This window comes from Notolepis coatsorum (genome assembly GCF_963971535.1).
Source record: "Notolepis coatsorum genome assembly, chromosome: 4".
Classification (NCBI taxonomy): Eukaryota; Metazoa; Chordata; class Actinopteri; order Aulopiformes; family Paralepididae; genus Notolepis; species Notolepis coatsorum.
Window position 1 is genome coordinate 16,670,820 of NC_140168.1, and position 17,167 is coordinate 16,687,986.

At 45.4% G+C, this 17,167-nt stretch overlaps 1 protein-coding gene across 1 annotated transcript in view; it reads right to left on the bottom strand.

Moving 5' to 3' along the window:
- Nucleotides 1-763: 763 nt before the first annotated feature.
- Nucleotides 764-17,167, bottom strand: part of col6a1 (collagen, type VI, alpha 1) — a 75,397-nt gene continuing 58,993 nt past the window's right edge. Inside the window, 5 exon segments of the mRNA XM_084313676.1 lie at nucleotides 764-2,957; nucleotides 6,954-6,983; nucleotides 8,255-8,429; nucleotides 14,589-14,775; nucleotides 15,090-15,199. Coding sequence (XP_084169802.1) covers nucleotides 2,317-2,957; nucleotides 6,954-6,983; nucleotides 8,255-8,429; nucleotides 14,589-14,775; nucleotides 15,090-15,199 — 1,143 coding nt within the window. The 3' untranslated portion in view covers nucleotides 764-2,316.

A 17,167-nucleotide genomic window follows, 5' to 3' on the forward strand; every position in this document is an offset into this window, starting at 1 on the left:
GTGCATGATCAGTGCGTATTATCTGATCACAAGGAAACATGCATAGCTTTTAATAGACATTTTGCTGTCTTGTCACCTTTTTGAAAATGGGATCATGGGATCTGGTAAATCTACGAGTAATTCGGAATTGGATGTTTCTAAATGTTACTTGGCCTTTCGGACAAGTTGTGTTTTTGTAGGTTTTTTATTGATTTTTGCTACCGGGCAGTCCGGTAGAGAGAGAGAGAGAGAGGAGGAATGGGAGATAGACCGGGGAAGACATTCGGCAAAGATCACCGGGTCCGGGAGTCGAACCCGGGTCGGCCGTGTTGCACCGTAGTGCTGTATGCAGTGCGCCACTTGGGCGCCCGAATTGGATGTTTCTGTACATACTGTAAGTCATTGTAGTCGGGAAAGGGGCGTAATATTATCCCCCCCCCCACCCCCAAGGGTTTGGTATTTGGTGGTTACGGATAGAGAAAGGAGTCAGGGAATTAATGTATATCAATGGAATGTCCACATGACAGCTACAGGAAGTAATCAAAACAAATTTCATAATTTTGGTTGTATAGGAATTACAACAATGTTCATTATGTCCTCCTTTTGAAGGGACTAAAAGACAATTTACTGCTCAGCTGTTCCATGGTCCGGCATGTGTTATTCCATCATCATTTCATTTACAAGGAGCAGATTAAAAAGGTCTAGAGTTCATTGTGTGGAACAGTATATTAATACAAACGCGTGTGGAGCCTGTGTGATTGAATGTGAACACGGGAGACATTGGGGTGTTGTAGCAACCTTTATTGAAGGAGGTCTTACAACTGAAGAGTGTGTCCTCAGGTAAAGTATCTTTAATCTTTAAATTCTTTAACAACATGGGTAGAGACTAATACACTAATAGACTAATAGCACCACAGGTAGTTACAAAAATAAGAACAACAACAACACAGTGACTCTGGACCCCTATGTCTGTGTGTGTGTGTGTGTGTGTGTGTGTGTGTGTGTGTGTGTATGTGTGTGTGTGTGTGTAGGTGTGTGTGTGTGTGTGTGTGTGTGTGTGTGTGTGTGTGTGTGTGTGTGTGTGTGTGTGTGTGAGGGGAGAACTGAATTCCTCTAGTGATCTTTTCCACATCAAGTCTGCCAGATGTTTTCTCTCTGATTGAGGCTGTCATGTGTGTGTGTGTGTGTGTGTGTGTGTGTGTGTGTGTGTGTGTGTGTGTGTGTGTGTGTGTGTGTGTGAGCGTGTGTGTGCACGCCACTCTCACGTGCGCCTGACATGGGCTTGTTCTGTTATGCATATCTCCGTCATCATTTGCGCCAGTGACCTCAGTGAAACTGTTTATAAGAGCAATCCTCCCCAAGGCCATAGATGAAAGACCTCCACCTAACAACACAAGCATACATGCACACACGCACTCAATCAAAGACATACCAACACTCGTTACGAGTGTGCTAACACACAGACACACACACACACACACACACACACACACACACACACACGCACACAGACACACACACACACGCGCGCGCGCACACACACACACACGCGCGCACGCACACACAGACACACGCAACACACACACACACACACACACACACACACACACACACACACACACACACACACACACACACACACGCACACAGACACACACATGTATTCACGCCCACCCGTACATAAATCTATGCTGTGTCCAGCTACCTTTATTAGTACCAGGTGATGTGTTGATGTTTCGTAATAAAGCTCGTCTGATGTAATGTCCTGTGTCCTGTTTTCGTCGGGCAAAATCTAAGAGTGACGAACGGTTCCGACTCCATTTCAGACCCTCTATAAAAAAAGAAAATCCTTCACGCCGCGGGGGAGCGCTGGTGCTGGAGGGACGAAAACCTCTCAGCCTTCGCTTTTCTGCTCAACATTTTAGTTTACAATGAACTCATTTCTGGCGAGTGAGAGACACAGTGAACTCTGAAAAGTGACAGGTCCAGACCGGATGAACGACTGATGTAATGTGATGAAGAGAGCGGAGAGCACGTGGGCGGGAACACTGATCCGCGGTGGAACGAGGAAGCTCGGGGTGTAGCGGCGGGCTCTCCAGGACCCCCTTTTTTTTTATTACATTTCTTACTTACACAGACCTTCCTGTCGTTCTGACACACAATCGTTTGTCGTTTTCTGACATGAAAAAAAAAAAGCACTTGAACACAGTGTATTTGTAAAGGAGTGAGACTGAATAATCATATTGGGACTTTAAAAAAAACTAAAGTGTGTTGGTCCTGTTGTGTGTGTGTGTGTGTGTGTGTCGGGTTGGGGGGGGTGGGGTGGGGTCCCTGCACTCAGGACAAGGAAACCCTGCGGGCGACTTTCTGGTCGAACACGCCGCGGAGCAGGGAGGGGTAGTCCGAGACGCGGAACAGGTGGCGCTGGGCGTAGGAGAGGTCGTCCCGCCGCCCTCGGCTCACCAGGGTGCGCAGGTTGACCTCGCTGACCTGGTTGCCCACGGCGATGACGTAGAGCTCCGCCCCGCCCTCCGCCACCTCGCGCACGCGCTTCTCCAGCACGGCCTCGGTGACGCCCTGCGACCGGCCGTCGGAGAACAGCAGCACCTTCTTCTTCTTGCCGAGACCCGCCGAGTCGCCGCGGCCGCCCCCGACGCCGCCCCCGACGCCGCCGCCGACGAAGCGCTGCAGGGTGAAGCTCAGGGCGCCGGTGACGTCGGTGCCGTCGTTCTGGAAGGTGGCCTCCTCGGTGCGGCGGGTCAGAAGGGTGAGGTTGCCCGACAGCTCCTGCTCCATGCGGGCGGTGCGGCTGTACTGGCCCACGCCCACGCGGACGCCGGCGCGCCCCTTCCTCTCCGCCGTCAGCAGGCGCTTGGTCAGGCGCTGCACGAACGCCTTGCTGGTCTCGAAGTTCTTCTGGCCCACGCTCGCCGAGCTGTCCATCATCACCACGATGTCGGTGTCCTCGCCGAAGTTGACTGCAACGCACACACACACACACACACACACACAGCAGGTCACAGGTCGTGTCAGTCCGTTGAGGTTTTTAAAAGGGGCCTAAAAACGTTTCTTTTTAACAAGGCGTTTGCCTGAATTATTCTTTTACTTTTATTTATTTACTTTTTTTTTAGATTTTAGGCTGTATGTTTCTTCCATTTTCATTGGTTGTTTTATTCATTTTAATTGTTTTTATTCATTTGACTTTTTACCTTTGTAGCACTTTGAGATGTATTATTATTATTATTATTATTATTATTATTATTATTATTATTATTATTATTATTATTATTATTATTATTATTATTATTATTATTATTATTATTATTATTATATCAGATCAGCTAGATATGTGTTGTTTTCAAGGATGAAACACTAAAAAGTCAAAAGTTATTTCCATTGTGGTCCTTGGTCTCAGACAGCTAAGCAATACAAAACATGACCATAAATAACAATATGACAAACTACATAGACATGTCAATTTTAAGTGCAGTACAAACGTAGGCCACAGACAACAATGTATCAGACACCATTTGCATACATTTTTAAATATATGTGGCCAACAGCAGGTATATCCCAAAATGGCCCCGAATTCTCAATCCACCTTTTGTGATATTGCCCCTAATTCGAGCTGTTCGAGGAGTAGTTCATGTTTTAACTTCACAGGCCTCCTTGCTATGGCAAGGCAAATATATTTTGTCATGTGTGGTGGATATCGGATCAGGAGATACACTAATTTGAGTATTGAACGTTGGCCTGATGGTGTCGCTAGAGGGAAAAGTCATGGGGTCACCAAAATCAATAGGATTCTTCCTCCTGGGGTCATGGATGTGCACAGCAAATTTGTAAAGGTTTGAATGAAACCTCTTAGAGATGCACTAATGTGAAAATGTAACGTTTGGCCTGATGGTGGCGCTACAGGAAAGGTGATAGGCTCACCAAAAACAATAGGCTTCTTCCTCTAGGGGTCATGAATGTGCACCGCAATTTGAAAATATTTGAATGAAAGCTACACGAGATACACAAATTCATAAAATGTAAAGTTTGGCCTAGTGGTGGCGCTAGAGGAAAGGTCATGAGGTCACCAAAATCAACAGGCTTCTCGCTCTCAGGGTCATGAATGTGCACAGCGAATTTGAAAGGCTTCGAAGAAAAGTTACAACGTGTTAACACAAAAGGTCTGCGGTGGAGACACACATGACTGCGTAGCACAGCGGAACAACAACACCATCATCAAATTTGCTGATGACACAGTAGTGGTGGGCCTGATCTCTGCCAACGACGAAAGGGCCTACCTGGAAGAGGTAGAGAACCTGTCACAGTGGTGTCAGGAGAACTGCCTCTCCCTGAACGTCAGCAAAACAAAAGAGATGATTGTGGACTTCAGGAGGTCGGGGGTCAAGGACTACAGCCCCCTCAGCATCGACGGGGCACCAGTTGAGAGAGTGAACAGTTTCAAGTACCTCGGAGCCCACATATCCGAGGACTTGACATGGACCACACACATTGACAGTGTTGTGAAGAAGGCACGACAACGCCTCTACTTCCTCAGGCGCCTAAGGAAGTTCCAAGTCAGTCAGAAGATCCTTAGGAACTTCTACTCATGTACAATAGAGAGCATCCTGACCGGCAACATCACCTCCTGGTTTGGGAATAGCACTGCACAAGACCGTAGCAGACTACAAAGAGTGACACGTTCAGCCAAACGCACAATTAGAGGGGGGCTTCCCACCCTCCAGAACATTTACAACAAGCGGTGCAAGGGGAAGGCTAAGAGAATTATTAAGGACTCGAGCCACCCGAACAACTGCCTCTTTGAACTGCTGCCGTCAGGCAAGCGATACCGGAGTCTTATGGCGAGCACAGAAAGACTCAGAAGGAGCTTCTATCCCCAGGCCATCAGGCTGCTAAACGAACAATAATCGCTAAACGAACAATAATCACTATGCAACAACCATCAAATGCACACAGCACACACACCCACACGCACACTCACTCAAACAAACAACACACTGCAGCACCCACTCTCCACACTTTAGATCACACAAACACACTTACACTTTATATTTATTGATAAAGGATTTGCACTACAACTCGTACACCTACTGTGAATTGTACCTAAACTGCACCTCGTCCATTTATGCCTTGCACTATATAGTATTGTATATTAGTACACTGCACAGTATTGTATATTGTATGGTAACTACGTCTACGAACATTGTACATATGTCTAAACTGAACACTGTGACCTCTTTTTTTACTTCTAATTTTTACTATGTCTTTATTTCATACTTATCTTGTCATGCACAGTCTCTGGAGCGCAACAGTAAGAAGCATTTTGTACAAAAGTATTCTGTACTTCTGTATGACAACTATTAAAGAAACTTGAAACTCAGTGTAAATCCATAATATCCTCACATTGTCGTTTCGGGATACAAATCATATCGGAGAGATTATTGACACTAATCACGCTGTAAATCATGGACTAGTGAGCTAGCCTGGTGAAAGAGAGGAGCCATTTAAAAAGAGGAAGGCAGGAACGGACAGACAGAAGTATAACAAGCATTTAGTGATAAGCTGCGACCAATATGGCTGCAGGAAATCCCTCACTTCAACTGCATCGTGCTGCCCGGTGTGCTTTAACATGAGCACGGTATCAAGGATCTGCACGCAATTATCCAGTGGCAGAGACCAGCGTTGTAGACTAAGGTGTAGACTAAGGTTACAGTAGCTGGATCAATTTTTTTTTCTTCAAAGCTTGTATACATTGGACCCTCTGACTGCAGCTCCAGCATCTGGTCGCAGGCCAGACGATCACGATCGCGAGCGACGCTTGGCTTCACTCACAATCATGGTTTTGGCCGAACAACATTCAGGATCACACAGTGGAAGATGTTTGTTCTGAGAGACGCCACGCAGCAGTTTCCGTGGGAATCGGGTGAACAAGGGGAAAAAGCTGAATGTTGTAAAATCCAATAGGCGCAAGTGGGTGGTCTTATTGGCAACGTTCTAGACCAGGGACAGCTGTATTGTCTACACAACATGTCATGTAAATCAGGCTTATAGAGCGTACGAGTTATGTCTTAATGCCAAGTTTGACATTGTGACTATTATAGTGCACGATTATAGCGATTGGTGCGTCGTTCGTTGGGATGCGTTGTCACACCACTATGTATCATTGTGGCACATTACAATCTATATCGTGTATGTATTCTATATACTACTTTTTTGGGGGACAGACTGGCAGACAGACAGGCCGACAGACAGACAGACCGACAGACCAACAGACAGACAGACAGACAGACAGACAGACCGACAGACAGACAGTCCGACAGACCAACAGACCGACAGACCAACAGACCGACAGACCAACAGACAGACAGACAGACAGACAGACAGACAGACAGTCCGACAGACAGACAGACAGACAGACAGACAGACAGACAGACAGACAGACAGACAGACAGACAGACAGACCAACAGACAGACAGACAGACAGACAGACAGACAGACAGACAGTCCGACAGACAGACAGACCGACAGACAGACAGACCAACAGACCGACAGACCAACAGACAGACAGACTGACCTATACTAGCTTGAAAATGGTGAGAGCCAGCATGGGATTCGTTCAGAGGGAGAACAGCCCTTGCTAATCGTGAACATGTTGAAGTTATTTTTGTGGATGAAGCAGCTTTTGTTTGGAAAAGGCTTCCTCTGCGCTGTAATGCCTTTAGCAGAAACCCTGTGAATCCGACCCGGTCGCACACACCATGTTGTCTTTCATCCTCATCATTTCAACATGTTTGCACGGTAATCCCGCCAAGGTACCGACGACACTGAACTTACAATGAGTTATCGATGTCAAAATCAATCCCTCCTAGTCACGCCTTTAATAATGAAGAGAGATAAAGAAAGATTCATAACCAAGTTGTGTCAAATGTGCTGATGTGGTCTTTTGGAACAGAGGCACTTACTGGGACATTTGTAGTCTGGGCACTTCTTGTCTGGGTTTGGGGGGAGAAGAAAAGGGTGTCATGTACTTTACAGTCATTAATTATGAACATGAACATGACCCAAAAACCAAAACAACACATTTGTGTGCACAGAGTGTATATTAGACAACAAGACAGACTGAATTAAGACTACAGCCAACATATTTAATGATTCACAACATTTTGAAACACAAATGAATCATCGTCTTCGACCACAAAGTTGAGACATTGTGTGTAATTCACAGACAATGCAACTCATTAAATATATTTACTGGGAGCGGTCTTGACCCTTTCACTGCCACACTACCAAAGGGTTAACCCGTTCACTGCCACACTACAGAAGGTTAACCCTTTCACTACCACACTACAGATGGTTAACCCCCTCACTGCCACACTACAGACGGCTAACCCTTTCACTACCACACTACAGAAGGTTAACCCCTTCACTTCCACACTACAGACGGTTAACCCTTTCACTACCACACTACGGATGGTTAACCCTTTCACTACCACACTACATAGGGTTAACCCCTTTCACTACCACACTACAGACGGTTAACCCTTTCACTACCACACTACGGATGGTTAACCCCCTCACTACCACACTACAGACGGTTAACCCTTTCACTACCACACTACAGAAGGTTAACCCCTTCACTACCACACTACAGGCAGTTAACCCTTTCACTACCACACTACAGCCGGTTAACCCCTTCACTACCACACTACAGACGGTTAACCCCCTCACTACCACACTACAGACGGTTAACCCTTTCACTACCACACTACAGAAGGTTAACCCCTTCACTACCACACTACAGGCAGTTAACCCTTTCACTACCACACTACAGCCGGTTAACCCCTTCACTACCACACTACAGCCGGTTAACCCTTTCACTACCACACTACAGAAGGTTAACCCCTTCACTACCACACTACAGAAGGTTAACCCTTTCACTACCACACTACAAACGGTTAACACCTTCACTACCACACTACAGAAGGTTAACACTTTCACTACCACACTACGGATGGTTAACCCCCTCACTACCACACTACAAACGGTTAACACCTTCACTACCACACTACAGAAGGTTAACACTTTCACTACCACACTACGGATGGTTAACCCCCTCACTACCACACTACAGGCGGTTAACCATCTGTAGTGTGGTAGGGAAAAGGGTTAACCTTCCGTAGTGTGGTAGTGAAAGGGTTAATACTGTGCGAGAGGCTTTGGGACAGTTGTAGTTCTTGACTTGACTTGGCGTGTCGTGTCGTACCTTGGCAGATGCTGGCGGTGAGGTTCTGCAGGAAGGTGTCGTCCAGAAGCTCCGCGTAGTTGTCCAGCACGAAGGAGAAGCCGGGCTTGTCGGGGTCACTCATGCACACCACGTCCCCCAGCTGCTCGTGGTTGGGCTCGCGTCCCGAGTAGTCCTTCACTCCCAAGCCTCCCACCTGGGGGGGGGGGGGGGGGGGGCGCAAAAGGACTTTAAAAGGGGAACTACGGCCAATTTTAAGAACTTGCACATTTCTTACGTAGTCTGTAGTTCTTCTAAGACGGTCCGAGAGTATATTAGTGAACACAAACAACTCTCTCTTGTTCAAGTTGGTCATGAGCAGTAAAACTCCTGTTTTTATACATAAACAGGTTGTTTTTAGTAATACTGTGCATGATCATTACACTAGAGGTTCCAGTGGTGGGTAGCTTGAATTGCCAGGTCCAAAAACCAACGCTTTAAAGGAGATCTTTTATTTTTAGAGCATTAACTCATTGGAATAACCTGCCTCAAAACCTCTGCTGCATGTACAGTAGATTCACTTTAAAAAAGAGCTTAAATTGTATTTTGTTTTGTTTTTTTGTTTTCTGTTTCTTTGCTTGCATGTCATTTTAGCCATCGTAGTTGTTAGTTTCATTATGCATTGTGTGTTGAGTACTGACTTTTAATAATTTTTGTTATGCAATAATAATTGTTTTTATATGTTTTTTTTTGTGTGGACCCCAGGAAGACTAGCTGGTTGCTATGGCACCAGCTAATGGGGATCCGTAATCAAATCAAACCAAATAAAAAATCTCTCCCAAAATCCAGAAGTGCTAAAACTCAAAATGTGTGATGTCTGAAGCTGCTCCATAGACAATGAATGGGGAAAGATGGTAAAGATGACACTGAGAGCATGCTGGAGTGTCAGGAGTCTAGGGGCGACTCAAGGATTTGGCAATCTTTTGAATCTAAATCCTGCAGCAGCGAGCGCTCGACTGGAGAAGAGCTCAGAGGATCAGTCCAGACCAGCAACAGTGTGCTCGATGCACTAGATAACAGCTTTTATGGTTTAACTCTGTCCGTCCAACTAATGGATACTAGTCATTGAAAATGAATTAAAAATAGACTAGACACAGCAGATCAATATAGCACTATAAGCGCTCTACAGATATTGAGTCTGATTATGTTGTCATGAGTTTATTAGTCATGGGAGAATTCACATCACCACAGCAACCCTAGTACTGTCTCCTTATTCAGACAAATCCACACGCAGGCTAATGCATTGTTGGCAATTCACATCAGCCATCTGGCGTCATATCATATGCAGTTGTCTAAACAGATTTATTGATTTTAAATGCTCAAACAAAATGTCATATGACTCTTGACTAAGTTAATGTACTGTATGCTAGCACTGAAATGCATGCTAATGTATTTAGCCAGAACGTCTTATGAATACACTTCAACATTTTTTATTTTCATTATTCTTTTTTTAATATAAAACAAATTGTCGAATCATCGTATTGACCTGCCGAATCCGATTCGATTATGACAATTTGGGTCCAGCCCTAGTCTGTCCATGTTTGTTTCTTGTCTGAGAGTGTGTGTTAATGTACAGGCTTGTCTCTTGTCTGAGAGTGTGTGTTATTGTACAGGTCTGTCTCTTGTCTCAGAGTGTGTGTTATTGTACAGGCTTGTGTCGCTGAACAGCAGAAATGGCCCGCCGAGATCCTTTGTTATCATGGCCAAGACCAGGAGAAACCGCCGCGAAGACGTGGAAAGAGAGCGGGGGTCCGAAACAGACTGAGGTCCAAACGACACAGAACCACATTGCCCAGCATATTGTTGGCCAATGTGCAATCGATAGGAAATAAACTGGATGACATCAGAGCACGGATCCAATTCCAGAGGGACATTCGGGATTGTAACGTCCTCTGTTTCACAGAAACTTGGCTGAGTCCAGATGTCCCGAATCACGCAATAGAACCGGCAGACCACTTCTTCGTTCTCCGCAAGGACCGGACGGCAGAAGAGTCACTAAAGACGAGAGGAGGCGGCATTGCCTTCATGATAAACAAGGAGTGGTGCGATTTAGGCAACACAAAGGAACTGTCTAACCACTGCTCCCCAGACCTGGAGTTTATCACGATAAAATGTCGACCCTTCTTCCTCCCAAGAGAGTTAACGTCCATCATCCTCATCGGAGTGTACATTCCACCACACGCGAACACTGGGGTCGCACTTTCAAAACTTCACGACGAGGTAAACAAACTCCAGGCAGCTAATGTTGACGCCGCCATTTTGGTTTTGGGTGATTTTAACAGCGCGCGTCTTAAAAAGGTGCTGCCGAATTTCTATCAGCATGTGACCTGTCCCACCAGAGGCGAGAACATATTAGACCATGTATACTCGCAATTTAAGAATGGGTACAAGTCACAGGCTCTTAGTCCATTCGGTAAAAGCGATCACGCTGCAATATTTCTTTTGCCAAAGTACAAACAAAGTCTCAAGCGAACGCCGGTGGTCTCGCGAGAGGTTAAGCGTTGGGCCGTGACGTCAGAGGAGTCACTCCAAGCTGTACTGGAAAGCACAGACTGGAGTGTATTCCGTGATAACACAGCCAATATTAACGAATACACCGAAACGGTGATTGACTATGTCTGTACTCAGGTAGAAGAAACAATCCCCTCCACCAAAATTAAAATCTACCCAAATCAAAAGCCCTGGGTAGACAAATCCGTCCGTGAGGCTCTGAAAGTGCGCACATCAGCATACAACACCGGGCTGGTGACAGGCAACATGGAAGAACACAAGATGGCAAGATACAACGTCAGGAGAGCAGTAATAGAGGCAAAACGGCGTTACAGGGATAAAGTTGAACTTCAGTTTGAACAGGCTGACTCTAGAGGCATGTGGCAGGGCCTCAGAACAATGACAGACTACAAAGGAACCCCCCTCAAACTGAACAGTGACATCTCCTTAGCAAATGATCTCAATTCCTTCTATGCGAGGTTTGAGGCTGTGAATAACAACACCAGCCTACAAACCACGGCAATGGGGGGGGGGGGGTCTGCTGATGGAGACTCAGTGTTCAGGGTAACAGAGCATGAGGTGAGACGGATCTTTAAAAAAGTGAATATCAGGAAGGCAGCAGGACCGGACGGCATCCCCGGCCGCGTCCTAAAAGTCTGTGCCGACCAACTGGCCCCGGTATTCACTGACATCTTCAACCTGTCCTTGGAACAGGCTGTCATCCCCACCTGTCTGAAGAAGTCCACCATCATCCCTGTACCCAAAAAATCTACGCCCGCTTGCCTCAACGACTACCGCTCTGTAGCCCTCACCTCCATAACCATGAAGTGCTTTGAGAAGCTAGTGAAGGGCTACATCTGTTCCTCCCTCCCCATCAACCTGGACCCTCTGCAATTTGCATATCGCCCCAACAGGTCCACGGAGGACGCCATAGCCCATGTGCTGCACACAGCAGCATCACATCTGGACAAGAGGCAGGGGAACTATGTGAGAATGCTGTTCATCGACTACAGCTCAGCATTCAATACCATAGTCCCCTCCAAACTCATAGCCAAGCTCAGGGACCTGGGCTTGAACTATGACCTGTGCCAGTGGGTCTTGGACTTCCTGACGGGCAGACCCCAGGTGGTAAGAGCCGGCAACTGCACCTCCTCATCCATCACGCTCAACATAGGGGCCCCCCAGGGCTGTGTTCTGAGCCCCCTCCTCTACTCCCTGTACACACATGACTGCGTAGCACAGCGGAACAACAACACCATCATCAAATTTGCTGATGACACAGTAGTGGTGGGCCTGATCTCTGCCAACGACGAAAGGGCCTACCTGGAAGAGGTAGAGAACCTGTCACAGTGGTGTCAGGAGAACTGCCTCTCCCTGAACGTCAGCAAAACAAAAGAGATGATTGTGGACTTCAGGAGGTCGGGGGTCAAGGACTACAGCCCCCTCAGCATCGACGGGGCACCGGTTGAGAGAGTGAACAGTTTCAAGTACCTCGGAGCCCACATATCCGAGGACTTGACATGGACCACACACATTGACAGTGTTGTGAAGAAGGCACGACAACGCCTCTACTTCCTCAGGCGCCTAAGGAAGTTCCAAGTCAGTCAGAAGATCCTTAGGAACTTCTACTCATGTACAATAGAGAGCATCCTGACCGGCAACATCACCTCCTGGTTTGGGAATAGCACTGCACAAGACCGTAGCAGACTACAAAGAGTGACACGTTCAGCCGAACGCACAATTGGAGGGGGGCTTCCCACCCTCCAGAACATTTACATCAAGCGGTGCAAGGGGAAGGCTAAGAGAATTATTAAGGACTCGAGCCACCCGAACAACTGCCTCTTTGAACTGCTGCGGTCAGGCAAGCGATACCGGAGTCTTAAGGCGAGCACAGAAAGACTCAGAAGAAGCTTCTATCCCCAGGCCATCAGGCTGCTAAACGAACAATAATCGCTAAACGAACAATAATCACTATGCAACAACCATCAAATGCACACAGCACACACACCCACACGCACACACTCACTCAAACAAACAACACACTGCAGCACCCACTCTCCACACTTTAGATCACACAAACACACTTACACTTTATATTTATTGATAAAGGATTTGCACTACAACTCGTACACCTACTGTGAATTGTACCTAAATTGCACCTCGTCCCATTTCTCCATTTCTGCCTTGCACTATATAGTATTGTATATTAGTACACTGCACAGTATTGTATATTGTATGGTAACTACGTCTATTCTGCATCGAACATTGTACATATGTCTAAACTGAACACTGTGACCTCTTTTTTTACTTCTAATTTTACTATGTTTTTATTTCATACTTATCTTGTCTTGCACAGTCTCTGGAGCGCAACAGTAAGAAGCATTTTGTACAAAAGTATTCTGTACTTCTGTATGACAACTATTAAAGAAACTTGAAACTTGAAACTTGTCTTGTCTCAGAGTGTGTGTTATTGTACTATTCTTACCTTGCCTACTTTTATACACTTCCTATCAAATTCATGTGTCGGTTCTATGCAAATTTTATGGGTCCTACTAATCACCACAAAGTACCCCAAAATACCCCAAAGTACTCTAAAATACCCCAAAATACCCCAAAGTACCCTAAAATACCCCAAAGTACCCCTAAATACCCCAAAGGACCCCAAAGGACCACAAAGGACCCCAAAATACCCTAAAATACCCCAAAGTACCCTAAAATACCCCAAAATACCCCAAAGTATACCCTAAAATAACACAAAGTATCACCAAATACCCCAAAGAACCTCAAAGTTCCCCAAAGTATACCTCAATGTACCACTCTACCATCACACCCACTCCTCCAGCTGCTCTCTCTCTCTACCATCACACCCACGGGGGTACTTTGGGGTATTTTAGGGTATACTTTGGGGTATTTTGGGGTACTTTGGGGTATTTTCTGGTATTTTCGGGTACGTTGGGGTATTTTTGGGTATACTTTGGGGTATTTTTGGGTACTTTGGGGTATTTTATGGTATTTTGGGGAACTTTGTGGTATTTTGGGGTATTTTAGGGTACTTTGGGGTATTTTAGGGTATACTTTGGGGTACTTTGGGGTATTTTAGGGTATTTTGGGGTACTTTGGGGTATTTTAGGGTACTTTGGGGTATTTTGGGGTATTTTAGGGTATTTTGGGGTAATTTAGGGTACTTTGGGGTATACTTTGGGGTATTTTGGGGTACTTTGGGGTATACTTTGGGGTATACTTTGGGGTACTTTGGGGTATTTTGGGGTACTTTTGGGTATTTTCTGGTACTTTGTGGTGATTAGTAGGACCCAATTTTATCTCACTACCTCCTATGCACTGTAATTTTAAGAGCGCTGCCCTGTTGTAATTCAAAACTGAACTTTGTAAAGAAACTCAAATTATTAAGAGCGATGCACTGCTCTGTTGTTATATTTGTATTGAACTATTTTAAACACACTTTTTACTGTCCGTTCTATTTTATCATTTTTTGCCTATTTTTAAACTGAATCAAACCGTACTTTTTTCTATTCTATTTTATTATTTTTTATTACTGAATGAAACCGTAAACAGAGAGGCCTATTGGGATGCTAGATCCTAATGTGAAAAACTGTGATTTACCTCACCTTGCTACCTCTCTATCTTTTTTATGCTCGCTTATGCCTGTATTTTTCTACTGTTGTGAAGCACGTTGAACTGCAATTTCTGTATGAAAAGTGCTATACAAAAAAGTTATTATTATTATTATTACAGGTCTGTCTCTTGTCTGAGAGTGTGTGTTATTGTACGAGTTGTGTGTGTGTGTGTGTGTGTGTGCCACGCTCACCCGGATGCCTTTGCCGCACAGCGTGTTGAGGGGGACCTGGTCCCTACTGATGTCGGAGCGCCCATCGGTCAGTACCAGCACCACGCGGTTCTCCTTCGTCAGCCGGTTGATCATGTTGTTCAGGGAGAACTGCAGGGCCTCGCCCGTGTAGGTGGCCTCGGCCAACCAGCGCAGGTCTCTCACCGCCCTGGACACATTTAGAATCTTTATTTATGTCCACATAAAGACAATGTTTAAAGGACACAAATATTATCAGTGCACTTGTACATTGTGGGTTAATCTGATACATTCGTGCCCAAATTGGCAATGGCAACCAAAGTTACACACCAAAGTATGTGACTGTGTGTGTGTGTGTGTGTGTGTGTGTGTGTGTGTGTGTATGTGACTGTGTGTGTGTGTATGTGACTGTGTGTGTGTGTGTGTAGATATGTATGCGTGTGTGTGTAGGTGTGTGTGTGTGTGTGTGTGTGTGTGTGTGTGTGTGTGTGTGTGTGGACTCACTGTTTGAGGTCGGTGAGGGTCTGTATATGAGGGTCTCCCAGCTGGACGGCCTCCTGTGCCTGAGCTCCACTGTACTGGACCACACCGATCCTGGACTCGTTGAAGCCGAACTGGAGAGAGACACGAGACACAGTCAAGTATATGTGTCTGTAAGTGTGTGTGTGTGAGAGTGTGTCTGTACGTGTGTGAGTGTGGATGAGTGTGTGAGAGAGTGTGAGAGAGTGTGTGTGTGTGTAAGTGTGTGAGAGTGTGTGTAAGTGTGTGAGAGAGTGTGTGTGCATGTAAGTGTGTGTGTGTGCGTGTAAGTGTGTGAGTGTGAGTGTGTGTGTGTGTGTGAGAGTGTGTTTGTGTGTAAGTGTGTGTGTGTGCGTGTAAGTGTGTGAGTGTGAGAGTGTGTGAGAGTGTGTGTGTGTGTGAGACTGTGTTTGTGTGTGTTCCTCAGTCAACAGTCTTGTGCCACACCTTACTAATTACATCCAGAGTGGAAGGAGAGTGTCATGTCATGGTGACATACAGTAAACATGTCGTCCAACGCCTGAAGAAGTGGCCTCCATTCATGCTTTCTATTCCCAGCCCTGTGTGTTCCCAGAGCGACCCAACACGTCCCAACAACAACAACAACAACAACAACAACAGCCTTTCCAAAACATCAACAATGCATTCCAAACCACAATGTGGTTTCAAAGACAAATGAATATAGTTTAAAGCATACAGCTAAAAAAACATTTAATTTGATTTAACTTTATAGTACTACATCCAGGGAGGAATTTGCTTCACACTCATACAGTTAAGCAAGCTCACACTGGGTGGTCTGACACATAGCTGACCACAGGGGCGGGGAAGTGCCACTGGAGTACTGGGGGGGTTATGTGCCTTGCTGGTGGGCATGGGGGTAGAAGGAATGGGAGGGTAAATGGAGAGCGTTTTCCATTTGCTCCTCCGGGGATCGAACCGACGACCTTCTGGTCACAAGCCCTCTTCTCTAACCTAGTCTAGACTACGGCTGCCCCATTACTATCACACAGACCGTAATATGTTATGATGATACCGTAAGTTATAGCAGCTCTTATAACATGTCATGTCTTTTTCATGAAGTGATGTAGAAGCTGCCCTATAATGTCTGTAATTAAAGGAACACGTCAACATTTTGGGAAATTAGCCGTCTTCTCCAGTAGAAAGCTATCTGGCTGCGCGCAGTGATGCCAGTAACTAGTTACTAACTAGTTACTCTAATCTGATTACTTTTTTCAGTAAATAGTAATCTAACTTGTTACTTTTTACAAGCCAGTAATCTGATTACAGTTACATTTCCAAGTGGCTGTGCGTTACTATTTAGTTACTATCTCATAATGCTGATGATAAGAGAGCCAGGGGTACAGTCAGCTAGACCGGAGATGGCACGCACGCACACAGCAGCCACACACACATGAGAATAACAAACTATAATACCATGTTTTATATTACACAATGGTTTTACAATTATATTATATACATTTTCTATTTTATTTCATTTGGGAACCACTGTCCTAGAGTGCCTGAGCAGTGGACAACTGTGACCTTATTATGGCCTGATGGCTGATGACGTCTCATGATGACCTCTCTGAGCAGCCAATCATGATTTATGACATTATGCACTTTCAATAAAGCATTATTTAAAAAAAAAAAAAAACTGTTGTCACTCTTATGTTGTGGCAGCAGCAGGGGGGACGACGACGACTTCGTAACCGAGTTACTTTCAAAGTAACTAAGTTACTTTGATAATCAAGTAATCAGTAAAGTAACTAGATTACTTTTTAAAGGAGTAATCAGTAATCAGATTATTTTTACAAGTAATCTGTGGCATCACGTCTGCATGTTAGCCTAGGCCAGGGGTCGGCAACCTGCGGCCTCGAGGCCGCATGCGGCTCTTTAGCCAATCAGCTGCGATCTTTAGCCAATCAGCTAATAGAGCTGCATAGTTCAGGGTTTTATTTCAAAGTAGGTCTACAGATGCCAGTGTTTTTTCTCCTTGTCTGTGTTTTATTTCAAAGTAGGTGGTAGACATGGTAGTCTTTTTTCAAAGTGGACTACTTTTTATT